General features: G+C 45.8%; 1 protein-coding gene across 1 annotated transcript; it reads left to right on the plus strand.

The window, feature by feature from the left end:
* The first annotated feature begins 9,731 nt into the window (after positions 1-9,731).
* ACBD3 (acyl-CoA binding domain containing 3) lies at positions 9,732-26,701 on the plus strand. The gene is made up of 8 exons (XM_073671841.1): positions 9,732-10,042; positions 21,880-22,021; positions 22,474-22,614; positions 23,260-23,418; positions 23,725-23,899; positions 24,793-24,994; positions 25,133-25,417; positions 26,454-26,701. The coding sequence occupies exons 1-8, from the start codon at positions 9,832-9,834 to the stop codon at positions 26,663-26,665; spliced, it is 1,527 nt and encodes a 508-aa protein (XP_073527942.1). The 5' UTR covers positions 9,732-9,831; the 3' UTR covers positions 26,666-26,701.
* Positions 26,702-26,983: the final 282 nt, after the last annotated feature.

A 26,983-nucleotide genomic window follows, 5' to 3' on the forward strand; every position in this document is an offset into this window, starting at 1 on the left:
GGGAGGACTGGAATGCTCAGCCCCAGCAGCCCCCTCACACTGCCGCCGCTCCTTAACTAAGTGATCAGCGGCAACAGCATTCAGAGGCGCCGAGGCTACCGGAGCCTCCCCCGACACCGGGCTGCTCCCCCCTCCCACTGAGGAGCGCACCACAGCATCGTGACCTGACCAAACGCCCGACGCCGGGCCACCCTCAGTGTCCAGCCTCTCGGCTGATGCACCTCCTGCTGCGTCCCCGCTACTACAAGCAGAGACGGAGCTCTGCGCCTCACTACCACGCTGTGTAATCTCCCCGCGCCTTTGCACCGGATCCACAGCAGAACCCGGGCTGGGCAACGGGGCTTATACAGCGAGCTGAGCCTGCCGCCAACTCAGGGGGTACAGGGAGGGGGGCATATACATAGCTTACCGCTTCCTGCAGCCTTGCTTGATCTTCTTAGCCTTTTTGTGGCCCCCAGGTGCCTCTTCTGGTAGATCGTCACCAAGATGGAAGTTTTGGAGGCACACTGGGGACTCCAGGAGCTTTATCTCGGCCATTAGCGCCCCTCCCTGGCCGCTGCTGTCACTGTCCTCCCCAGAGCCGGCAGAACTGCGACTAGATGTCATTGTCGCCTGTCCTGCAGGGAGCTCGCTGCACGTGGCCTGAGGGTGACTTTGCAGGCTGCCAGGTGGGGCTTTTTGCTGGTCATCATCACTCTCATCATCCACCTGGCTCTCAGGCTGCAGCCCCATCTGCCTTTGCTCTCTGTTATCAGCCATTTCTCTGAAGCGGTCTTCATTAATTAGTTTTTCCTTAAATGGACCACTCTGCTCTCTGATGGTGGCTTTTCTTAGTTCCAGCTCATGAATCTCGCTGGTGAGCCTCTTTACCTCCGCCTGGAGTTTAGCCTTCCTCGATTTGGAGGCCCCTGCAGCTTTGGCGCTTGTGCAGCGCAGCTCCTCCTGAAGCCTCCTGACCAGCTTACTTGCATCTTCATACTCACGGAGGTGGATCATGACCCGGGAGGCATAGGTGGACACAGACTCCCGGGGACTTTGCAGCCCCCAACCTTCCTCAGTGACGTCGGCCTGACCTCCGTGAGCACTCAGCTTTTCTCCAGAAGGAGCACTATCATGCGCGCTGTCAGGCTTTTCCTCCATGTTGGAAGCCTTGCGGCTTCTAGGAGTCTCCACAGTCCTGGGGGGAGTAGGAGCCACTTTGCTGCGACTCCTGGTGGAGCGTCTCACTCCCGAGTCCTCCGATGTGCAGGCCGGTTGCTGGTTTCTTCTGCCCCCCGCCGGACTGGTTCGGGAAGCAGAAGCCTGGGACTTGGCTCCATCACTCATCCCAGGAAACCCACGCCCTCCCTGGGTAGTAGAGAGACAGATCCCCAGGTGGAGAGGTGTTGGTTCTCAGGAAAGCTGGAGCACACAGCAGGATCTGCAGCCACCACACCCGCAATCACCACAGTGAGCAACAGCTGATCAGAGCTGCACTCACTATTCTGCTGGTGCAGTCACTGTGTACATACATTAAGATAAGATAAGATAAGATATACTTTATTTATCCCAGAGGAAATTGCGGTATCACAGCAGCAGAACACAGATCTCGAACATGACACATATGATAACATAACATTTGGAATGCTTTAGACATTGCTTTTCAGACATTTGTTAAACACCCCCATAGCTGTTGGAACAAACGATCTCCTGTATTTTTCCTTTTTACACCTTAGTTGTATTAGGCGATTGCTGAATGTGCTCTTCTGTTTCGCAAACAGTTCATAAAGCGGGTGTGTGTTGTTGCCCATTATAGCTCTGCACTTCTTCTTAATCCTATCCTCTACCACCTCTTCAAAAGTCCCAAGCTGTAGGCCCACCGTCGCGCTAGCCTTCTTTATAAGTTTGTTGAGCTTGTTGGCGTCAGCAACACGCACACTGTTACCACAGCAAATTATTGCCGCAAAGGTGGCACTAGCCACAATGGATTGGTAGAACACCTCAAGCATTTTGCCACACACATTAAAAGACCTTAACTTCCTTAGGAAGTACAATCTACTCATCCCCTTCTTGTAGACCTTCTCCATGTGGCACTTCCAGTCTAGCTTGCTATCCAGGTAAACCCCCAAATATTTGAAACTGTCCACCATCTCCACATCCTGACCGTCAATGGTAACAGGTAGGCATACCTTCTTGCACCTTCCATAGCTCATCACCAACTCCCTGGTTTTCTTAACATTTAGTTCTAGCTGGTTAGCCTGGCACCATACTACAAAGTCCGCAACCACCCTTCTATATTCCTCTTCATCCTGGTCCTTCCCAATACCGCCAACTATCACAGAGTCATCCGAGTACTTCTGGAGGTGACAACGGTCTGATTTATACTGAAAGTCAGCTGTGTACAATGTAAAGAGGAATGGCGACAGCACTGTTCCCTGCGGGGCTCCGACACTGCTCAGTACACTATCTGATGTAGCCGTCCCCCACCTAACAAACTGTGGCCTATCCGACAGGTAGTCAATTATCCAATTCACAAGTCCCTCATCCACCGCCATTTTAATCAACTTTCCACGCAGTAAGAGTGGCTGTAATGTGTTGAACGCACTAGAGAAATCAAAGAACAAAGCACGCACTGTGGTTCCATCATTGTCCAAAAAGGAATGTACTGTTTGTAGCAGATACGCTACAGCATCGTCCACCCCCAGTCCCTGCCGGTACGCAAACTGAAGAGCATCAGTATGCGCCATGACCCTCGGACACAAGTGAGCAAGTACTATTCTCTCCAAGGACTTCATCGCATGCGATTTTAAGGCCACCGGTCTATAGTCCCCCGGGGAAGCCGGGAAGGTAGTCTTGGGAACCGGCACCAGGCAGGAAGTCTTCCATAGCACTGGTACTCTCTTTGATTGTAAGCTCTGGTTAAAGAGATGCTGGAAGACAGTACACAACTCATTTGCACACACTCTGAGGACACGTGGACTGAGACCGTCAGGCATCACTGATCCTGAGTTACATCCTGTGTTAGGCTCCAGAGCTGCACTCACTATTCTGCTGGTGAAATCACTGTGTACATACATTACATTACTGATCCTGAGTTACATCCTGTATTATGCTCCAGAGCTGCACTCACTATTCTGCTGGTGAAATCACTGTGTACATACATTACATTACTGATCCTGAGTTACATCCTGTATTATGCTCCAGAGCTGCACTCACTATTCTACTGGTGAAATCACTGTGTACATACATTACATTACTGATCCTGTACTGATCCTGAGTTACATCCTGTATTATACTCCAGAGCTGCACTCACAATTCTGCTGGTGCAGTCACTGTGTACATACATTACATTACTGATCCTGTACTGATCCTGAGTTACATCCTGTATTATACTCCAGAGCTGCACTCACTATTCCGCTGGTGCAGTCACTGTGTACATACATTACATTACTGATCCTGAGTTACATCCTGTATTATACTCCAGAGCTGCACTCACTATTCTCCTGGTGGAGTCACTGTGTACATACATTACATTACTGATCCTGCACTGATCCTGAGTGGCATCCTGTATTATACCCCAGAGCTGCACTCACTATTCTGCTGGTGCAGTCACTGTGTACATACATTACATTACTGATCCTGTACTGATCCTGAGTTACCTCCTGTATTATACTCCAGAGCTGCGCTCACTATTCTGCCGATGCAGCCATTGTGTACATACATTACATTACTGATCCTGTACTGATCCTGAGTTACATCCTGTATTATACTCCACAGCTGCACTCACTATTCTGCTGGTGAAGTCACTGTGTACATACATTACATTACTGATCCTGTACTGATCCTGAGTTACATCCTGTATTATACTCCAGAGCTGCACTCACTATTCTACTGGTGCAGTCACTGTGTACATACATTACATTACTGATCCTGAGTTACATCCTGTATTATACCCCAGAGCTGCACTCACTATTCTGCTGGTGCAGTCACTGTGTACATACATTACATTACTGATCCTGTACTGATCCTGAGTTACATCCTGTATTATACTCCAGAGCTGCACTCACTATTCTGCTGGTGCAGTTACTGTGTACATACATTACATTACTGATCCTGTACTGATCATGAGTTACATCCTGTATTATACTCCAGAGCTGCACTCACTATTCTGCTGGTGCAGCACTGTGTATATACAGTACATTACTGATCCTGAGTTACATCCTGTATTATACTCCAGAGCTGCACTCACTATTCTGCTGGTGCAGTCACTGTGTACATACAGTTATATGAAAAAGTTTGGGCACCCCTATTAATCTTAAGCTTAATGTTTTATAAAAATTGGTGTTTTTGCAACAGCTATTTCAGTTTGATATATGTAATAACTGTTGGACACAGTAATGTTTCTGCCTTGAAATGAGGTTTATTGTACTAACAGAAAATGTGCAATCTGCATTCAAACAAAATTTGATAGGTGCATAAGTATGGGCACCCTTATCATTTTCTTGTTTTAAATACTCCTACCTACTTTTTACTGACTTACTAAAGCACTTTTTTTGGTTTTGTAACCTCATTGAGCTTTGAACTTCATAGCCAGGTGTATGCAATCATGAGAAAAGCTACTTAAAGTGGCCACTTGCAAGTTGTTCTCCTGTTTGAATCTCCTCTGAAGAGTGGCATCATGGGCTCCTCAAAACAACTCTCAAATGATCTGAAAACAAATATTATTCAACATAGTTGTTAAGGGGAAGGATTCAAAAAGCTGTCTCAGAGATTTAACCTGTCAGTTTCCACTGTGAGGAACATAGTAAGGAAATGGAAGAACATAGGGACAGTTCTTGTTAAGGCCAGAAGTGGCAGGCCAAGAAAAACATCAGAAAAGCAGAGAAGAAGAATGGTGAGATCAGTCAAGGACAATCCTCAGACCACCTCCAGAGAGCTGCAGCATCAACTTGCTGCAGATGGTGTCACTGTGCATCGGTCAACTATACAACGCACTTTGCACAAGGAGAAGCTGTATGGGAGAGTGATGCGAAAGAAGCCGTTTCTGCAAGCATGCCACAAACAGAGTCGGCTGAGGTATGCAAAAGCACATTTGGAGAAGCCAATTTCTTTTTGGAAGAAGGTCCTGTGGACTGATGAAACCAAGATTGAGTTGTTTGGTCATGCAAAAAGGCGTTATGCATGGCGGCAAAAAAACACAGCATTCCAAGAAAAACACTTGCTACCCACAGTAGAACTTGGTGGAGGTTCCATCATGCTTTGGGGCTGTGTGGCCAATGCCGGCATCGGGAATCTTGTTAAAGTTGAGGGACGCATGGATTCCACTCAGTATCAGCAGATTCTTGACAATAATGTTCAAGAATCAGTGATAAAGTTGAAGTTACGCAGGGGATGGATCTTTCAGCAAGACAATGATCCAAAACACCGCTCCAAATCTACTCAAGCATTCATGCAAAGGAACAATTACAATGTTCTGGAATGGCCATCCCAGTCCCCAGACCTGAATATCATTGAACATCTGTGGGATCATTTGAAGAGGGCTGTCCATGCTCGGCGACCATCAAACTTTACTGAACTGGAATTGTTTTGTAAAGAGGAATGGTCAAAAATACCTTCATCCAGGATCCAGGAACTCATTTAGGCTGTGTGCCCACGTAGCGTTTTCCAAGCGTATATGCTGCGGAATTTCCGCAGCGTAAACGCTTGAAAAACGCATGTATATCCGCACCCCATGGTCCCCAATGGCATTCCGCAATGTCAATGCCCATGCTGCGGATTTTTCCGCAGCGTATATGCTGCGGTCAAAAATCCGCAGCATGTTCATTAATTTTGCGGAAGCGCAGCGGAATCAATGTGCGGATGGTACCCAAGTCTGGATGAGAGGAGACTCTCATCCAGACCTGGGTACCAAAGAACCTGTAAAAAAAAGAATAAAATAAAGTTTATACTTATCTTCTGATGTTTTCCCTCCGTCGCGCTGTTGTCTGAAGGACCTGCCACGTCATTGAGTCATGTGACCCACCACATGACTCAATGACGTCACCGCAGGTCCTGCACACAACAGCGTGAGCCGCTCAAGCCTCCGGACGGGGCAGAGAATGCATCAGAAGGTGAGTATAAAGTTTATTTTTTTATTTTTTACCATTCTGAACAAGTTGTCAAGCACTTTTCCAAGTGATGCTTGGAGAAGTGCTTGATAACCCGCATGCGGAAATGCATGCAAAGACGCCTCACAAACGCTTCTACCTGGCGGGAAAACCGCATGTAATATCCGCATGCGATTTTCCCGCCAGGGAGAAGCGTAAAAAATATGCTTCAGGTCCGCAACGTGGGAACATAGCCTAAAAGCTACAGGAAGCGACTAGAGGCTGTTATTTTTGCAAAAGGAGGATCTACTAAATATTAATGTCACTTTTCTGGTGAGGTGCCCATACTTATGTGACGCACCCCCTGGGCCATGTTCAGGGAATACCCGGAGCCGGATCTGACAGGGGTAGTAGTCCTCGTGGCGGTGACCCGGTCCGTGCCCAGGGTGTCAAACTAAGTGGTTGACAGTCTTGGTAGATGTTGTTTCAGTGTCGACTACGCCACCCGTTGATTTGCGGTCACAAGGCCGCCGCTGCAGAACAGTCCGCTGAGGCCGGTAGTATGTGTGCAGCGATGGTGGTATAACCCCCAACGGGAGGGGTATGGCCTCAGGGCAGCTGGTGCGGATGATGGAGGTAGTGATAGTGCAGAAAGGAGAGTTAGAGACGTGAGATGCAGTTTCAGGGTTTTTACTCACAGGTGTTCCTTCAGTCACTCTGGCCTTGAGTGACCACCCGAGCCGTGCTGCATTCACCAGGTGTGGGACTCGGCTAACCCCCAGGCAGTTCTGGAGCGTGGTCCTGAGCTCCCTTCTCTTTCTCTCTCTGCTGGCCGTCCCCACCAGGGATCCACCTTTGTCCGGTTCCCTTGGGCCTTCTATGGTAAAACCTTCTCTGGCTTTCCTGACCCTACTCTTGGTGTACCTTCCTGGTGGATGTGGTGAGGGTCGTGGCAAAGTTTGACCACGACCTCCGGTTCCTGGTTAAGGGTTACTTTTGCCTCCGCCAGCTTGGGATCCGGTGCCCTCTTCTGCCAACCCTTCACCCTTCTGGCTTAATTCTGGGATCTCAGGGTTCCCTCTTGGTCTTATGTCTCCGGGCCTTTCTTCCTCCTTCTCTCTGCTTCAGGCCTGGCCCTGGAGCTGGGCCCAGCCGGAGCCACAGCTCCCTGTCAGCCCTCTCTGGCTGAGCTCCTCTCTGAACTCTCCTGGACTCTCTGACCCTGTTCCTAAGATGGTTCCCACCTTATATACTCCCTCTATGTGTGAGCCCAGGTGACTAGCACCCAATGGGCTCCTACTTCTATGCCCAGAGCCCCTCCCCTATCTGCCCCTACACTACTGGGATGTTCCTCCCCCCCTCCCACTCCAGCCAGGGACAGACGCTGTCGTACCTGCACATCTACTTGGTGGGAGTACCGTAGTTCCGTCCCCCGGAAATGGGATGTATGTAGTGCATGCAGCCTACTGAGCTCAGTCCCACACTCCATCCTTACCCGGGAGTGGAATACCACACCTCTGGGTCGAGGTGCAATACCCCTGTAGCAGCCGAGTCCTCAGGGTGCTACATATGCACCTGTCAAATTTTGTTTGAATGCAGATTGCACATTTTCTGTTAGTACAATAAACCTCATTTCAAGGCAGAAACATTACTGTGTCCAACAGTTATTACATATATCAAACTGAAATAGCTGTTGCAAAACACCAATTTTTATAAAACATTAAGCTTAAGATTAATAGGGGTGCCCAAACTTTTTCATATAACTGTACATTACATTACTGATCCTCAGTTACATCCTGTATTATACTCCAGAGCTACACTCACTATTCTGCTGGTGCAGTCACTGTGTACATACATTACTGATCGTGTACTGATCCTGAGTTACATCCTGTATTATATTCCAGAGCTGCACTCACTATTCTGCTGGTGCAGTCACTGTGTACATACATTACATTACTGATCCTGAGTTACATCCTGTATTATACCCCAGAGCTGCACTCACTATTCTGCTGGTGCAGTCACTGTGTACATACATTACATTACTGATCCTGTACTGATCCTAAATTACATCCTGGATTATACTCCAGAGCTGCACTCACTATTCTGCTGGTGCAGTCACTGTGTACATACATTACATTACTGATCCTGTACTGATCCTAAATTACATCCTGGATTATACTCCAGAGCTGCACTCACTATTCTGCTGGTGCAGTCACTGTGTACATACATTACATTACTGATCCTGAGTTACATCCTGTATTATACCCTAGAGCTGCACTCACTATTCTGCTGGTGCAGTCACTGTGTACATACATTACATTACTGATCCTGTACCGATCCTAAATTACATCCTGGATTATACTCCAGAGCTGCACTCACTATTCTGCTGGTGCAGTCACTGTGTACATACATTACTGATCCTGAGTTACATCCTGTATTATACACCAGAGCTGCACTCACTATTCTGCTTGTGCAGTCACTGTGTACATACATTACATTACTGATCCTGTACTTATCCTGAGTTACATCCAGTATTATACTCCAGAGCTGCGCTCACTATTCTGCTGGTGCAGTCACTGTGTACATACATTACATTACTGATCCTGAGTTACATCCTGTATTATACTCCAGAGCTGCACTCACTATTCTGCTGGTGCAGTCACTGTGTACATACATTACATTACTGATCCTGAGTTACATCCTGTATTATACTCCAGAGCTGCACTCACTATTCTGCTGGTGCTGTCACTGTGTACATACATTATATTACTGATCCTGAGTTACATCCTGTATTATACTCCAGAGCTGCACTCACTATTCTGCTGGTGCAGTCACTGTGTACATACATTACATTACTGATCCTGTACTGATCCTGAGTTACATCCTGGATTATACTCCAGAGCTGCACTCCTGAAATACTCACCTTCCGTTTTCCTGTGACATTGGTGTAATTCAGACACTATGACATACATGTAAGACTATTTGCACAATCATTAAAGGGGTTGTCCAGTACTTTATATTACCCCCCCAAGGTATCCCCCGGGGCCCCTAAGACTTTTTGTAATTACCTTACGTTGCAGATAATGCCTGTGAGCGGCGCTATCACTGGCCGCTCACAGGCATCACGTGACCCCCGGCTGCAGCCGGCTCTGACATCCGCTGACGTCACGACAAGTGCTGGCAGGGGGTCTCTGTCTTCCACGTTCCAGGTTGATGCCAGGCTGTGGGTGAGGTCGTCCCCCCCCCCCCCCCCCCGCGTCACACCCGGCATCCACCATTGGGAGAGCGCGCGGTGGATACTGGGAGTGACGCGGGAGGGGGGTAACCTCACCCACAGCCTGGCATCAACCTGGAACGTGGAAGACAGAGACCCCCGGGTGCTGCCAGCACTTGTCGTGACGTCAGCGCTGGGTCACGTAATGCCTGTGAACGGCCACCGATAGCGCCACTCACACGCATTATCTGCAAGGGAAGGTATTTACAAAAAGGTTTAGGGGCGCCGGGGGCATGTATTGGGGCAGTAACCTAAAGTAATGCACAACTTCTTTAAAAAAAATCTATTTCTGATTATTCTAAGGTTGGTGTAATTCTCCTTGCGACCTGTAGAGGGAGCTCTCACTTCGTTCTCAAGTGACAGGACTGCGCGGTCACATCGATGTTTTTGGCGCATGCGCATTGCTCGGCGGAGGTGACGTGCACGTCCCCGCGTCACTGGGTGAGTGGAGCCGGAAGTCGGGACGTGGCCGGCGCTGTGAGCTGGGGTAGGATGGCGGTTGTGAGCAGCGCAGAGCGGCTGGAAGTCTCTATTGATGGCCTGACTCTGAGTCCGGATCCTGAGGAGGCTGCGGGCGGGGAGGAGGCGGAGGAGCAGAGCCGGGAGCTGCAGCCACCGGATGACACGGAGGCCCTGAGCATGGAGCAGCGCTGGGGCTTCAGCCTGGAGGAGCTGTACGGGCTGGCCCTCAAGTTCTTCAAAGGTGAATGACGCTGATGTCTCTGGTGACCGCGGAGCACAGTGTGACCAGGGGGGGAGCTGCCATAGCGGAGGAGCCCCCCAGGACAGAGAGCCCTGCAGGTCTGACCCCGGGGACTGCGGACAGTGCGGGGGTCTCCTCACCCTCCTCCCCAGGGACTGCGGACAGTGCGGGGGGTCTCGTCGTCCTCCCCAGGGACGGCGGACGGTGTGGGGGGTCTCGTCGTCCTCCCCGGGGACTGCGGACGTTGCGGGGGGTCTCGTCGCCCTCCCCGGGGACTGCGGACGTTGCGGGGGGGTCTCGTCGTCATCCCCGGGGACTGCGGACGTTGCGGGGGGTCTCGTCGCCCTCCCCCTGCGGACGGTGCCATGGCCGTCCCGTCCTTGTCAATGGCACTGCCTGTTCCAACCTGAGGACTGCGAACAGGGTCGCCTCCTCGGGATTGGGGTGCCACCTTCTTCCATTGAGGTCGGCGCCGGGGTCGCCTTCTCCTCTTTAGGGACTGCGGATGATTCAGTTCTGTTTCTCTAGGACCAACTTGTTTATAACCCACTCGTTATGACCGCACTAACTCTTCAGGAACCATAAACTGTAGTTTTGGAGTGGTTGCAGACTCAGACAATGTATGGTAGGAGTTGTAGTGTCGTATGCTTTCCACCCATTGTCCGCAGTGCTCAGCTCTGCTATGTTGGGCCAGTGATAAGCATGCGGGGTTGGGTTTCTTCCTCCTCAGTCCACAGCACTGATTGTGCTGGTAAGATGAATCTGCAGGTTTGCACAATTACTGCTACACTGATCAGCTGCCGCCGCAGGTGACTGATGTGAAACTCAAACCATCACTGCTCTGTACTCCTTCTCGTGACCGTTCTCAGGTACTGCGTCTCAGAGCACATTCACTTCTATAGGAGCTGAGCTGCAGTATCGGGTACTGCCAGAACACACACTCTGCTGCTGTTCCCGGCCTCCCTTTAGACGACTGTGAGCACTGGTGATACTTTGTTCTCGTGATCAGTCAGATCCTACATGCGATAACCCACCAGCATCAGGACACACAAACCTCGCTGTGTAGAGTTTGAGGGACGACAAATCCTCTAAATACAAACCCAGTTGCAAAAACGTTGGGACTCTGTATAATTGAAAAGAAAACAAGAACGTAAAGATTTGGAAATCTTTTATTTCCATATTTTATTCACAGTAGAACATTGAACTTTGAGTATTGGGCATTTTTCCATTTTCATTTGCAAAAATTAACTGATTTTAGAAATTGATGGCAGTGACAAATCTCAAAAAAGTTGTCATGGGGTTCACAAAAGACTGGAAAAGTAAGTGTTACTAATGAAAAACAGCCGGAGGGTCAATTTTCCACTAAGTCACATGATTGTGTATGAAAAGAGCTTGTGAGAAAGGCAGAGTCTCCCAGAATCAAAGATGGTCAGAGGTCACCGATCTATGAACAACTGCAGCTAACAATTGTGGAGCAAGCTCAGAAAAATGTTCCTGAACGGAAAATTCAAAATACTTTGACTATCCACCATCTACAGAACATAATATCATCAAGATATTCAGAGATTGTGGAGAAATTTGTGTACACGAGACAAGGCCGACGGTCAGTACTGGATGCTCATGATATCCAGAGCATCAGGCGACAGTGCATTAATAACAAGCAAATCACTAAATGGGCTCAGGAAAACGTCCAGAAATCGTCTGTGAACACAGGTGCAAGGGAGCTGTGTATCGGCACAATCCAGAAACGCTGCCTTCATCTCGGGGCCAAAGCTCATTTAGGCTGTGTGCCCACTATGTGTTTTTTAAGCGTTTCTGCATCTTAATTTCCGCCGCTGAAGCGCTTAAAAAATGCTTGTTAATAGGTCTGCAATGGTCCCCAATGATAATCCGCATCTGCTGTGCACATGCTGCGGAAATTTCCACTGTGGATTATCATTGCGGAAAAATCCGCAGCACATCCATTAATTTTGCGGAATCGCTGCGTTTTAGCCGCCATAGACTATCATTGAGCCGCATAACATCCGCATGCATACAAGTGTGCATGCGGATGTTATGCGATTCCATGCACGGATGGTACCTCCAGAGGAGACTCTCCTCCAGACCCGGGTACCATAGTACCTGTAGTTAAAGAAGAATAAATAAAAGAAACATATACTTAACTTCTGTTGGCCCCCTGTCTGCTCCCGGTGGCGCTGCTGGCTCTTCGGCTGCTCGAGGTGATGTCAAAGAACCTGACGTTGGCGGTCGCGTGACCTGTCACATGACTAAATGACATCATGGAAGGTCCTTTTTAAAGCACCTCAAGCTGCCAAAGACATTTTACACACCGGAGAAGGAGACTGGGGGCCTTCGGACGGTGAGTATAATATTTTATTTTATTTTTTTAACATTTTTATTCGTTTTCTTACTATTGTTGCTGCATTTGCAGCATCGTAACTTGGTCACACAATATAAATCCATCTCGGTTGCATGGATTTATATAGTGTGACCAAGTTGTCAAGCACTTTCCAAGTGATGCTAAAATCTCTTGACAACCCGCATGCAAAATCGCATGATCAAAACGCTTCTACCTGGCAGAAAAAACTCATGTACAATCTGCATGCGTTTTTTCTGCCAGGGAGATGCAGAAACGCTCAGGAAAAATTCGGAGCATTTCTGCTTCGTGGGCACATAGCCTTATAGTGGTGTGAGGCAAAATGGAAAACTGTTCTGTGGTCGGATGAATCCTAATGTGAAATTCTTTATGGGACTTTTGTGGACTCAGGAGTAGAAGAACCGTCCAGCATATCAAGGAGATAAGTAATGTATGTACACAGTGACTGCACCATCTGAATAGTGAGTGCAGCTCTGGAGTATAATACAGGATGTAACTCAGGGTCAGTAATGTATGTACACAGTGACTGCACCATCTGAATAGTGAGTGCAGCTCTGGAGTATAATACAGGAGGTAACTCAGGATCAGTAATGTATGTACAAAGTGACTGCACCAGCAGAATAGTGAGTGCAGCTCTGGAGTATAATACAGGAGGTAACTCAGGATCAGTAATGTAATGTATGTACACAGTGACTGCACCATCTGAATAGTGAGTGCAGCTCTGGAGTATAAGGCTGTGTTCCCATGATGAGCTTTTATCTTATCCTCTAATTTCTGACATTATTCCAGCAATGTAGGCACCAGGTTTGCTGGAGCAGGAGGGATTATCCAGATAGGGGAGAACGCGTTCTTTCTGTGTGGGGTCCAGGGTATACGTGTGCGTCTTCTACAGCCGGTCGTGTAATGGAGACCATATTGGTTCCCACCTGACTTTCCTACCCACGGATGAATCGTTGACTGTCTGCGGACTCTGCCGAGTTGTGTCCTTTCTGCCTCCTGAGCAATGGTACTCTCTCCTGTAGCTTCCCCTCCCTCATGTGATAATTGGACGGATCCGGGATCCTTGTGTGGCCGCATTTCTTTTCCATCTCATTACCCTAGATTCAGGGTAGCTGACGCCAGCGAGCAGCGATGTCCTCCCCAGTACAAGTGATTGCAGTCAGTTGGACGAGGGCCGCTGCCCCACAGACTTGTCCCGGGGGAAGGTTGTCCTCTAATTTCAATTATTCGCTATCCTTCTAGAAATACAGCCTTAGTCATTGTGCTGGAAAGCACGCGGAGGACTTACTACAACTCTCATTCTCCAGATGTCTCTCTGTCCTCCCTGCATTCAGTGGCTGAGATTTCCACTGGTTTTATTTATTTTACTCATATTCCACAGCACATTACACACATCATCATCACTGTCCCCATAGGGGATCACCGTCTAAGCTCCCTGTGATTCTATGGAGTGTGGGAGGAAATCGCAGAACCCGGGGGAAATCCAAACCCGGGGAGAACATACAAACTCCTCGGAGAGGTTGTTCTTGGTGGGTTTGAATACAGGACCCCAGCACTACAAAGCAACAGTGCTAACCACTGAGCCACCGTGCTGCCCCTGGTTGCCAAATGCATAAAACTGCCGTGACTATGGGCGATTTTGTGGGGGCCCATCCACCTGTGGCCGAGGGGGGTTGCGGGGGGCCCGTCCACCTGTGGCCGAGGGGGGTTGCGGGGGGCCCGTCCACCTGTGGCTGAGGTGGGTTGCGGGGGGCCGTTGATGAGGGTGTCCACCTGTGACATGGGATAAGTGGGGTCTACTGTGGATTGTTTCCGTTTTATTTTTGAGTGGTTGATTAGATTTTCGTGAATCAGAACTTTATTGGAGTCTTGTTTAACATTCAGAGAATTATAATAATTTTTAAAGAACTGTGGCAATTCAGAAATTTACAATTACATAAACTTGTTAAATGCTGAATTACCTCTGATAAATAACAAAGATACAAAGTTGTAAATCAGTATAATCAGTATTGTAAATAAATGAACAATAATGCAAAATAGGAATATAATAACATAGAGAAGAAAGGATTAGGTAGGAAGAGAAGGGTTATAAGAAGAATGTTATGAAAGAAATGAATAAGAAGGGGAGGGTAAGGAAAGGGGGGGGGGTGGGAGATCTCTCCTCCGGACAAGCCCGGAACCTGTAACTTCTATGTATGTGACCGACTATTCAATTAGGTGTTGTGACCAATTTATGAATTTTAATCCATCGCACGGAGGCTCAGAATACTATTTTTTTTAATACGAGAATTAGAGTTCAGTTAACCAGTTGTCCAAATCTGTGGTTTCCCTAAAGGCGATCTACGGAGCCCATGTGCTATAGATCTTGGCTGGGTTTCCAGCAGTTTGACCTATCAGTAACTCCATTCTGCATATTAAGTTCAGATATAAATTCGGAGCGTGGTGGTGTTTTTTCTTGTTTCCAGTATCGTGGGATCAGATTCCTAGCCGCTGTGAGGAAATATCTGAGCAGACCCTTTATGAATCTAGATATTGATGTGTCATTTAGCGATAATAAGGCCAATTCCATTGAGGGTTTAATCTTGTGTATAGATAATTTTGTTGTATAGTTCGAATATTGCCAACCATAGCTTCTTGACCGGTGGACATGTCCACCAGATGTGTGTGTACGGACCTCTATCTTGCAGACCCCTCCAGCAGGTGTCAGGGGTTGTGGGATATATGGAGTGAATGGTTGAAGGGCATCTGTACCACCTTGATAGAACCTTATAACTTCTTTCCTGTGATACTGAATTTAGCGACGACCTAAATGTGAACAAGAGGATTCTGGAACGGTCCTCAAGTGATAAAGGTCTTCCAAGATCGCTCTCCTACTTTGAGAAGAACAGGGGAAAAATTTTATAGTCCGTTCGACCTTCTTGATATACCCTATACAGCAAGGAAACGGTGTGACCCGGAGGGCTCTTTGATGGGCATAGTGTTTCAAATGGGGTAAGTGGTCTAAAGATATTGAGTAAATATAACTTTATAGCTTCTCGTAGAAGATCCATGAACCTACAGGGGGTTCCTCGCCAAGATAAATATCTTGTAACATTCTTATCCCAAGTTGGTTTATATAATCATATAGAATGGGGCGTGAGTCTCTACGTTTATTTAAGAAAATTGCCTGCTGGGAATGCTGGATTGTCATATACAGTGGCGTTAATGGAGGTTGATTAGATTTTATTCTCTTTAGATACATAGAATCATGAATACTTTTTTTTATACTTTTAAATATTATTATATCATTCTTTATCCCTGACCTGGTTCTTCATCATTTCTAGTAAGTTTTAATGCTGATCAATTATCCTGCGATTCTACCGCCATACTGAGGTTACAAGATGTCGTCTCTCGCAGGCAGAGGAGGGTGACTCATTTATTTTTCAGCGTGGCTCGGAGGAAGGCTACAAGGGAGTTCACTGGGAGACATGAGCAGTAATGTGCTGCGGGGACGGCGGTCATCCCTGGCAGCCGGTGTAGGATGACACAAGTGTCTGCAGCTCAGTGTCCCACTGGTGTCAACACCGAGAAGTCAGCAACTGCTTAAAGGGCGATTCCACTACAGAATACAGTAACATCATTCCTGGATGTCTTGTTCTTTATGGACGGTATATAAAGAAACTGGTTTCCAATGTAAATTCTCAGCTCTGCTCCTTGTACCTAATATCAGGACATCAATGTAATTCTGCACCTGTTACCTTGTCTCTGGGCGGCTGCATAACAGATATGCAGGAGGCGACAACTGCGAATCTGCAGAGTCCTGCGTGTTCTCCCTGAAGATGATATAGGGATATTGCCAACGGGCAACTCTACCTCCTGCAATGTCCTGGCATCTGCCTGTGACCTCCTGCTGCTTACAGCGTTCCCCAACTTCTGTGCCTTAAATCTGTAGGTTCTTCTGCATCCTGCATGTGATCTGGTTCACCTCCCTATGCGATTTATGGCCAAACGTTATGGACGTATAGTTATATTCCTGTACATAGGGGCAGTATTATAGTAGTTATATTCTTGTACATAGGGGCAGTATTATAGTAGTTATATTCTTGTACATAGGAGCAGTATTATAGTAGTTATATTCTTGTACATAGGGGCAGTATTATAGTAGTTATATTCTTGTACATAGGGGGCAGTATTATAGTAGTTATATTCTTGTACATAGGGGCAGTATTATAGTAGTTATATTCTTGTACATAGGGGACAGTATTATAGTAGTTATATTCTTGTACATAGGGAGCAGTATTATAATAGTTATATTCTTGTACATAGGGAGCAGTATTATAATAGTTATATTCTTGTACATAGGGGCAGTATTATAGTAGTTATATTCCTGTACATAGGGGCAGTATTATAGTAACATAGTTTGTAAAGCCGAATAAAGACTTGCGTCCATCAAGTTCGACCTGTTAGTTCTGTAATTGCTAAAGTTGATCCAGAGGAGGGCAAAAACCTCAAATGATTTAGCCAATCTTCACCTGAGGAAAAATTCCCTCCCGACTCTGAAACCAGCAGTCAGAATAAATCCCTGTATCAACCTACTATTTTATTTTATTTTTAAGTATATGCTGAAATCTGCCTGGTATCTAGAAATGCATCCAGTCCCCGCTTGAACTGGTGTAGTGAATCCGACATTACCGTCTCCTCACTCAGTGAATTCCATAGTAGTTATATTCCTGTACATAGGGGGCAGTATTATAGTAGTTATATTCCTGTACATAGGGGGCAGTATTATAGTAGTTATATTCCTGTACATAGGGGCAGTATTATAGTAGTTATATTCCTGTACATAGGGGGCAGTATTATAGTACAGTAGTTATATTCTTGTACATAGGGGGCAGTATTATAGTACAGTAGTTATATTCTTGTACATAGGGAGCAGTATTATAGTAGTTATATTTTTGTACATAGGGAGCAGTATTATAGCAGTTATATTCTTGTACATAGGGGGCAGTGTTATAGTAGTTATATTCTTGTACATGGGAGCAGTATTATAGTAGTTATATTCTTGTACATAGGGAGCAGTATTATAGTAGTTATATTCTTGTGCATGGGAGCAGCATTATAGTAGTTATATTCTTGTGCATGGGAGCAGCATTATAGTAGTTATATTCTTGTACATAGGGAGCAGTATTATAGTAGTTATATTCTTGTACATAGGGGCAGTATTATAGCAGTTATATTCCTGTACATGGGAGCAGTATTATAGTAGTTATATTCTTGTACATAGGGGCAGTATTATAGTAGTTATATTCTTGTACATAGGGGCAATATTATAGTAGTTATATTCTTGTACATAGGAGCAGTATTATAGTAGTTATATTCTTGTACATAGGGGGCAGTATTATAGTAGTTATATTCTTGTACATAGGGAGCAGTATTATAGTAGTTATATTCTTGTACATAGGGGCAGTATTATAGTAGTTATATTCTTGTACATAGGGGCAGTATTATAGTAGTTATATTCTTGTACATAGGGGCAGTATTATAGTAGTTATATTCTTGTACATAGGGGCAGTATTATAGTAGTTATATTCTTGTACATAGGAGCTGTATTATAGCAGTTATAATCTTGTATATAGGGGCAGTATTATAGTAGTTATATTCTTGTACATAGGGGGCAGTATTATAGTAGTTATATTCTTGTACATAGGAGCAGTATTATAGTAGTTATATTCTTGTACATAGGGAGCAGTATTATAGTAGTTATATTCTTGTACATAGGGGGCAGTATTATAGTAGTTATATTCTTGTACATAGGGGGCAGTATTATAGTAGTTATATTCTTGTACATAGGAGCAGTATTATAGTAGTTATATTCTTGTACATAGGGGGCAGTATTATAGTAGTTATATTCTTGTACATAGGGGGCTGTATTATAGTAGTTATATTCTTGTACATAGGGGGCTGTATTATAGCAGTTATAATGTACATAGGGGGCAGTATTATAGTAGTTATATTCTTGTACATAGGGGGCAGTATTATAGTAGTTATATTCTTGTACATAGGGGGCAGTATTATAGTAGTTATATTCTTGTACATAGGGGGCAGTATTATAGTAGTTATATTCTTGTACATAGGGGACTGTATTATAGCAGTTATATTCTTGTACATAGGGGGCTGTATTATAGCAGTTATATTCTTGTACATAGTAGGCAATATTATAGTAGATATATTCTTGTACGTAGGAGGCAGTATTATAGTAGTTATATTCTTGTACATAGGGGGCTGTATTATAGTAGTTATATTCTTGTACATAGGGGGCTGTATTATAGTAGTTATATTCTTGTACATAGGGGGCTGTATTATAGTAGTTGTATTCTTTTACATATGAATTTTCTTCTGTTGGGCAAATTGTATGAAATTCTGATAAACCCTTTTAATGTGGCAGTAGAAGATGTATTTTTGTTCACCATGTATGTGGTTGTATATATTTCCTGAGGTTGGTTGGGGAGGTTTAGTCCATCCCAGAGACAGAAGGAATTAATGTTGGAATATTCGGATGTGATAATAGTTTGTAGCTTTTTGTTTTTTTGCCGAGATCCAATTAAAGTTGTATTTACACTGAAAGATAATCGCTCCTCTGCTCTTTTTCCGGATTTAGGCCATAATAAAGAGCAAATTAGTCAGAAATGGTTTTAACAATTTTTTATTTTTTTTTTAATTCAAAATCTGTATTTTACATTTTGTGATCTCTAAATTCTTTATCAATGTGAAACATTTTGTACAATTTTTATTATATAGAGTCGATCTAACTAGCTAATACACAAAAATCCTTTTTATTGCCTTTTTTTATTTTGGAGAGGACACAAAAAATTGGAGGCAATAACTCTAGTTCTATTTTCTGCAGGTTGACTTTTATGCTGACTTTGTCCTTCTCGTAGCTGTGAGTTTGCTACAGTTGTATCTGTTCTAAACCATCAGACTGAACCTCTTCCTTCTGTATTGATATATTGTACCAGGATAAGATCTGTAAGAATGTACCAGTGTGAAAAGTATTTGGTCAGTACGAGTCTTCATTCACTGCCGGAAAGCAGAGATCTAGAAATGTGAAGCATTTGAAACATCGTGTTAGAAAGTTCAGAAAATTCCATTTTCAATGATTAACGTTCCGTTGTGAATTTTAGCGTGACTGGACCGTTCTTGCGGAAATGTTTCCTGCCTCCTTCACTTAGATTCAGATCATACAGATAGTCAGATACCGCATTATCTCTGATACTATGGCCGATACAGCGCACATATAGATTATACTATAGAGTCCAAAAGTTTTGCTTTTTTTAAAAAAATGTGATGACTTCTGTCTGGTTGTTGTGATGCCATAACTTAGTATTTTGTAGCATAACCTCTTGCTTTAGTTCCTGCCGCACCGCATTGAAGCCACTCGGGTATTCAAGACATCTTGAGGGATCTTGCTTCGTTCCATTTGCTGACGCCGGCCCTGATTCAATCCCATTTGTGTCAAATTCTGTGCATGTTATCAGGCCAAAATCACCAGGGTATGTGAACTTTTGATCAGGGTCATTTGGATGTTTTTGGTTGTCATTAAGATTTAAAAAGAGAAAACACAGTAGTTTGACAATAAATGGCTTCACCCAACCAATAACCATGAGTGGAGAAAAAGGGTTTTTGTTATCATTCATATTCTCTGATACAAGGCCAAGAAAGGAAAAATTCTGCTGGGGTATGTAAACTTTTGAGCACAACTGTATCCTTGTTCATGGTAGCATTCATATTTCCATCAATTCTATGCCAAGGGCCAATGGCAGATGCAGAAAAGCAGCCCAAAACCATGAGATTGCCACCACCATGTTTCACTGTAGGCGTTTGGTACCTTACATCATTACGTTTTCCAACTCTGCAGTATATACAGTGCTGCCATCACTACCAAACAGATTGAACTTGGATTCATCCGACCCCAACACCTTAGACCAATCTGTCTCTTTCCGTTGGCCGTGTTCTCTGGCAAACACAAGTCGGACCTTCCGGTTCTTTGCAGAGATGAAAGGCTTCTTGACTGGAACTCGTGCATTCAGCCCTACTGCTTAGTCCTCGCGACTCACTTTGACCCCGCGACTCACTTTGACCCCATATTCTTTGTTCATTTTGTGGACATCAGATACTGACTTTTTCTTTATAATGTGATCAACTCTGGAGGAAGTTCTCCTTGGTCGTCCACTTCTAGGTTTGTCGGCTGTTCCAGAACCTTCTTTTTCTTTCTTTAATATACCTGACACTTGACTCTGAGAACAGGTGAATTCCATAGCTGCCTCTTTATGGCTTTTCCCTGACTTCACTCCCAGAATAATAAGCTTCCTGACATCTGGTGATAAATTTGGCTTTGTCTCTGCCATGTTTTTAACCTAAAAACGCAAAAAAAAAAAAAATTTAGGCAAAATTCGACTGCCCATAACAAAATATGCAAAACATTTGGCCCAGCAAATGTTGAAAACTAACACATAAAGGGATAAAACAATGTCCAACACAATTTTTGTCCTGATAGCTGACAATCATTTGCTTCCAGTTAACTAAAATCACCAGAAAAATGGCCTCACAACAACCAAACAGAAGCAATCACAATTTAAAAAAAAAAATGCAAAACTTTTGGTGGCTACTGTATTCATACAGTCAGGTTTAGCTGAGCTGCCTTTATCATTTGGCACACAGTACAGTATCACAACATTTAATGTGGCTGCAGGGAAACTAGGCTGTACTTTTGGAGATGCATATAAAAATATTTTTGGTTTTGTCACTCGGCCTCAAAAAATGTAGTTATATATCTGGTAAAAACCCCTGAGCCCTCCTGAACCCTGCTGCTTTTTTGCCGTTTTGCACTGCGTCGCTCCATTGCAGAGATACTCACATTTGTTGCTTTCAGAGTGCAGTATGTGAAATCTCTGCTTTGCAGTCCAACTTTGCATTTTTTTCAGTCTTATTTGGGAGTGTGCGCATTTTCACCCCTCCCTCCAAGACGCTGCCAATAATCGCATGCTCGACTACTAGATCGTCTCCTGATCTGTGGAAGCAGAGAAGTAACAGCCCGTTGCACTACAAGCAGAGATTTCACATGCAGCGCTCCAAAAGACGCAAATGTGAAGATATCTCTGCAATGGAGCGACGCAGCGAAAAACGGAAAAGAGCTGCAGAATCGAGGGAGCTCAGGGACTTTTACCAGGTATTTAAGGAATCACCCTGTAAGAATTTAATTTTATCGTTCTGGGTCCAATTACTGGAAAGTGGATTGTATTATGTGTTGTGCACAGATATTACTCAGTATTGCAGGGTCTGATTACTGCACACTGGGGTCAGGTGGCTTTAGTGGTCCTATCACTGTCTTATTACAGTTTTTGTGGAGCATTATATGGCGGCACACGCAGTTTGGTACATGTGATGGGTCTCCTAACCATTTTCCTTCTGTATTTTTTTACAGAGAAGGACGGGAAGGCTTTCCATCCAACCTACGAGGAGAAGCTGAGGCTGGTGGCTCTGCACAAACAAGTCCTCCTGGGACCGTACAACCCCGACACGTGCCCCGAAGTCGGCTTCTTCGATGTCCTGGGCAACGATAGGAGGTAACGAACGTCGTGTGGTTTGTTTCACTGTATCACATTCCTATAGAAAAGTAGCCACTTTGTAAATAGCCTAACGTTTTCTTACCGTTTTGTATACACAGCACTGATGCAGATCTGTGTGTCTCCATGGTTACAGACTACACTATGTATGTAGTCTGATCCTGCCATTGTATATTTTTCACCACTAAAGTAGCAGTCAGGGACTGCAGGGTGAACCTCATTACCATGAGCATTTATGGGAGCTGTATACGCAAAACGGCAACAGATTTTACATCATGGGCATGCATCGATCTGATGTGTCCAAAAAAAAAAATAGGAATTGAAATGCAAAGTTTAATTGAAAACTGTCGACTGTTTCTTGCATAAAACTGAACGACGACGCGTTTCTAACCTCTTCATAGAAGCCTTTGCTCCCTCTGAGCGTCGTTCACACAATGTCGTCTTTCTCACAGGAAAGAATGGGCGGCCCTGGGCAACCTGAGCAAGCAGGAAGCCATGACGGAGTTTGTCACCCTCCTGAACAGATGCTGCCACCTCTTCTCCACATACGTCACGTCCCATAAAATAGAGAAAGAAGAACAGGAGAGAAAAAGGTACACGTTTTTCCACACTTAAAGGGGTTGTCTGTTAGTTTAAAGGAGCTTTCTGTTTCCTGCAGGGATGACGTCACGTCACTCTATCAGATTGCTGCAGCCAATCACTGGCATGTACAGCCTGAGACCGTAGAAACCAGTGATCGACTGCAGCAGTCACATGGATTATACAACATCATCGCTGCAGGAAATAAAGTGATGGCCGCCAGAGTGTGAGCACGGGAGAAGCGAAGGAGTCATCAGGTGTGAAATATTTGTTTTTTTATGGGTCAGTTTTGTAAAATTTCTTACTGCCTTAAGTGGTATCAAATCCCTATCATATCACTAACCTAAAGCCGCAGGAGTTCTTAAACTTTGACTAAGTTCGATACATAGAATCCAACCTGAAGTGTAAAGCATGGGGGACAAAACAGCAGTATGAGACTGACAGGACATGAGGCATCTTTCAGGTTATCTCCTACTCCAGTACAAATTGCAGTATAGCTGGAGTCTGATTATGGATTTACGGAGCAGTCGGTATGTAAGACCGGAGGGATCATGGACCGGACTTCTGCTTTAAGTCCCAGGAAGTGAGAACGGTTGACGCTGCTGCAAAAATCATGTCCGACATAGTTCAGTGTAAAGTGTCATCTGCTGACTTTACAGGAGAGAAGAGGAGGAGCGGAGACGGCGGGAAGAGGAGGAGCGGCAGCGGCTGCTGCGAGAGGAGGAGAAGCGGAGGAAAGAAGAGGAGCAGAGGCTGCGGAGAGAGGAGGAAGAGAGGATGCGAGCGGAGGATGAACGGTGTAGAATGGAACAGCAGAAGTAAGTACTCCCATCGGAAGTCACTCATCTTTCTTAAAGGATATTTTTGGGTGGGTCACTCATTCAGGACCCTCGTAGTAAGAGCCATAGTGCAAGGAGCAGTCTGTTGTATGCAATGCTGGTGACCGGTTGGAGGGTACATGCGCTGGGGTCACCAACAATGGGGTCCACGGAGCCCTGTCACATTCATTTTAATGGAAAATTACTAAAGCTCTGCCGGCCACAGGCAATGGTGGGTGCAGCAGTCATTAGGGCAGGACCGTGCATTTGTGTTTCAAATCTTAATTCTATTTTTTTTTTTTGCAGGCAGCAGATCATGGCCGCCCTGAACTCGCAGACAGCGGTGCAGTTTCAGCAGTACGCAGCGCAGCAGTACCCGGGGAACTTCGAGCAACAGCAGCTCCTGATCCGGCAGCTGCAGGAACAGCACTACCAGCAGTACATGCAGCAGCTGTACCAAGTGCAGCTCGCTCAGCAACAGGTAGACGCAGCGCACAGACCCCCGAGCCTCGCTGCTCTGAGCTGCATTTACCTGTCGGACCATGTTCCCACGTAGCATAAATGCTGTTGGGTTTGGGTTTTTTTTGCAGAAAATCCCCTGTGTTTAAAACGGTGTTTCCCAAACTCCAGTCCTCACGGCCCCCATAGGTCATGTTTTCAGGATTTCCTTAGTATTTCCATCACCTGTGTAATACTATCAAGGCATCAGGAATTCTCTCACCTGTGTAATACGAAGGAGATCCTGAAACATGACCTGTGGGGGCCGTGAGGACTGGAGTTTTGGAAACACTGGTTTAAAAGTTTGAGGAAACTTCTTGTGCTTCCCGGAAAACTCCTGGCCGCTGTGCATCTAAAGACGTTGCTGAAATTTGTGGTTTTTTGGTTTGTTTATTTTTTCCTGTAGAGCCGAAAAAATGCCCTCGCTTCTTGTACAGAATTAATAAAACCTTCAGATCTTCAACAATAAATGGGGTAAAAACAGCTGTAAAAATACAATAATCAGAGTAGATTGCTATTGCGGGTTTTGATGTAGAAAATAAACCCTGCACTTTATGCTCCCTGGAACCTGAACTAATTAACTAATTGTTTTTAGTGAGAAAAAAATAAAAAAAATTGCGCGGCTGAGTTTTGCTCTTGATGGTGGTGGTGCGCTGAGTAGCTGGTTGATTAGATGCAGCGTTTATAAGTGGAAGACAGTGGGATTTGTGTGCAGCGTCTGTTGGAGCCTGTGGTTGTCTGAAACGCTGCCTCATTAGAAGTTAAGCTTCTTTGTTCTTCCCCTCATGCTTTACACTGCAGTTTTGCTTCGCAGCATACAAGAAATGAAGAATGCTCATAAATGACGTGGTGTTACCCTCTCACATCTTCTGATAGGCGGCCTTACAGAAACAGCAGGAGGCACTTTCGGCAGGAACCAGCTCCCCTGTCAGTTCTCCATCCAAGATGAACATGGGAAGCATCACCGGCTCCGGAGAAGCCCCATCGGTCAATGGACAAACCCACCCACACATAGACAATGCTGAGACAGAACTGGAGGCCGACCCGCTGGAAGACCTGCTGGAGAACGGGCCTAAAGGTGCGTCCTATTGACCCCAGTGGGGTTGGGGTCTGTTGGGTGGACAGTCATACGATGCCTGGACATTGGGGTCCGCTAATTCCTACATGGGCTAATGGTTTGTTTGCTCATTATTTTTCCACTTCCTTCTCTCTACAGAGTCCACGCCGGTCATTGCTGCCCCATCCATGTGGACAAGACCCCAAATTAAAGACTTCAAAGAGAAGATCCGGCAGGACGCGGACTCAGTCATCACCGTCGGAAGAGGAGAGGTGGTCACAGTCCGGGTCCCCACACACGAGGAGGGCTCCTATCTTTTCTGGGAGTTTGCCACAGATAACTTTGACATTGGTTTTGGGGTTTACTTTGAATGGACAGACTCCCCAAACACGGCTGTGAGCGTGCACGTCAGCGAGTCCAGCGAAGACGAGGAGGAGGACGAAGGTACTTGTACAATTTTCATACTTCATTCCTGTACAATAAATACTGTAGCAGGTCTTCACAGCGTCTCACCCCCTCTTCCTGAAGAGGTCGGGGGCCTCTCGAGAAGCAGCATCTTACCCCCTCGTTTTGAGGAGGTTGGGGCCTCTCGAGAAGCAGTGTCTTACCCCCTCGTTTTAAGGAGGTTGGGACCTCTCGAGAAGCAGTGTCTTACCCCTTCGTCTTGAGGAGGTTGTGGCCTCTCTAGATGCAGTATCTCACCCTTTTGTCCTGAGGAGTTAGGGGGTCTCACCCCCTCGTCCTGAAGAGGTCCGGGGGTCCTATTGAAGCAGCGTCTCACCCCCTCGTCCTGAGCAGGTTGGGGGCCTGTTGAGAAGCAGCATCTCATCCCCTCATCTGGACGAGGTAGGGGGCCTTTCGAGAAGCAGCGTCTCACCCCCTCATCCGGACGAGGTCGGGGCCTCTTGAAAAGCAGCGTCTCACCCCCTTGTTCCGAGGAGGTCGGAGGCTTCTGGAGAAGCACCAACTGGTCATGGATGTTCACCTCTGCAGGAGATCAAAAACCAACAATGTGCTCTCTGGGGAGTTACTGTGGTCTCTCTCGCTTTCCGTAGGAGTCTCATTCACACTTTAAAGTAAAAAGCTTGCGAGCGTGCTCTCCTTGCCAAGGAAACCAGTCACCACTGATAGTTTGTAGAGGTGGCCGGTATCCTAGGCAACCAGCTGTAAACTATAGAATTAAGAATACCTCCATATTTGACAACAGAGATACTTTTTAATAAAGAGTGAAATGTAAAGTTGCTGGTGTTTACAAGCACTTTTGCAATTTTACCCAGCGAAGATGGAGGAAAAACTGCCCCAAAAACGGATCAGATCAGCATGAGTCGCCCTGTACTCTCTCTGCGGGATTTCTGTAAGACTGCTTGTTTCCGGATTATTCCCGGAAGACCCCTTTATGCTTCTGTTTTAGCTCCGCGCCCATGACTTGTCCCACTCTGATATCCTGGACTCACTCCTGACTTGTGTCTGTTCTTTACAGAGAATCCCAACAACGAAGAGAAAGCCAAAAAGAATGCCAACAAGCCTCAGCTGGACGAGATTGTGCCGGTCTACAGGCGGGATTGTCACGAAGAGGTGTACGCCGGCAGCCACCAGTACCCCGGCCGGGGGGTCTACCTGCTCAAATTTGACAACTCTTATTCCTTGTGGCGTTCAAAATCTGTGTACTACAGAGTGTATTATACTAGATAAAGGAGGGGCCTGCGGTCAGGGGGAGGAGCCGGCAATCAGGGGGAGGGGCAAGTGATCATGGGGCGGGGCCTGCAATCAGGGGGAGGGGCCAGGGCAGTAAGTCGCTCACATGACCTGGATCCTTTTCGGTAAGTGTCGCCTCCTCATCGCTCCTCGTGGCGGCCGACACTAATTCAGAGTGCTGTGATTTAACCCGTTCTTTGCCACTACGATTGGTGGACATGAAAGGGGTTAAACATAATTTGGCTGCGCCTGCACTTTTGTGTTTTGTGGTTTTTTTCGCACTTGTTTGGGATTTTTAATTCTATTCTATGTGCG

Source organism: Phyllobates terribilis, unplaced genomic scaffold (assembly GCF_046119375.1).
Source record: "Phyllobates terribilis strain yellow unplaced genomic scaffold, ASM4611937v1 Scaffold_3__8_contigs__length_932513732, whole genome shotgun sequence".
NCBI lineage: Eukaryota > Metazoa > Chordata > Amphibia > Anura > Dendrobatidae > Phyllobates > Phyllobates terribilis.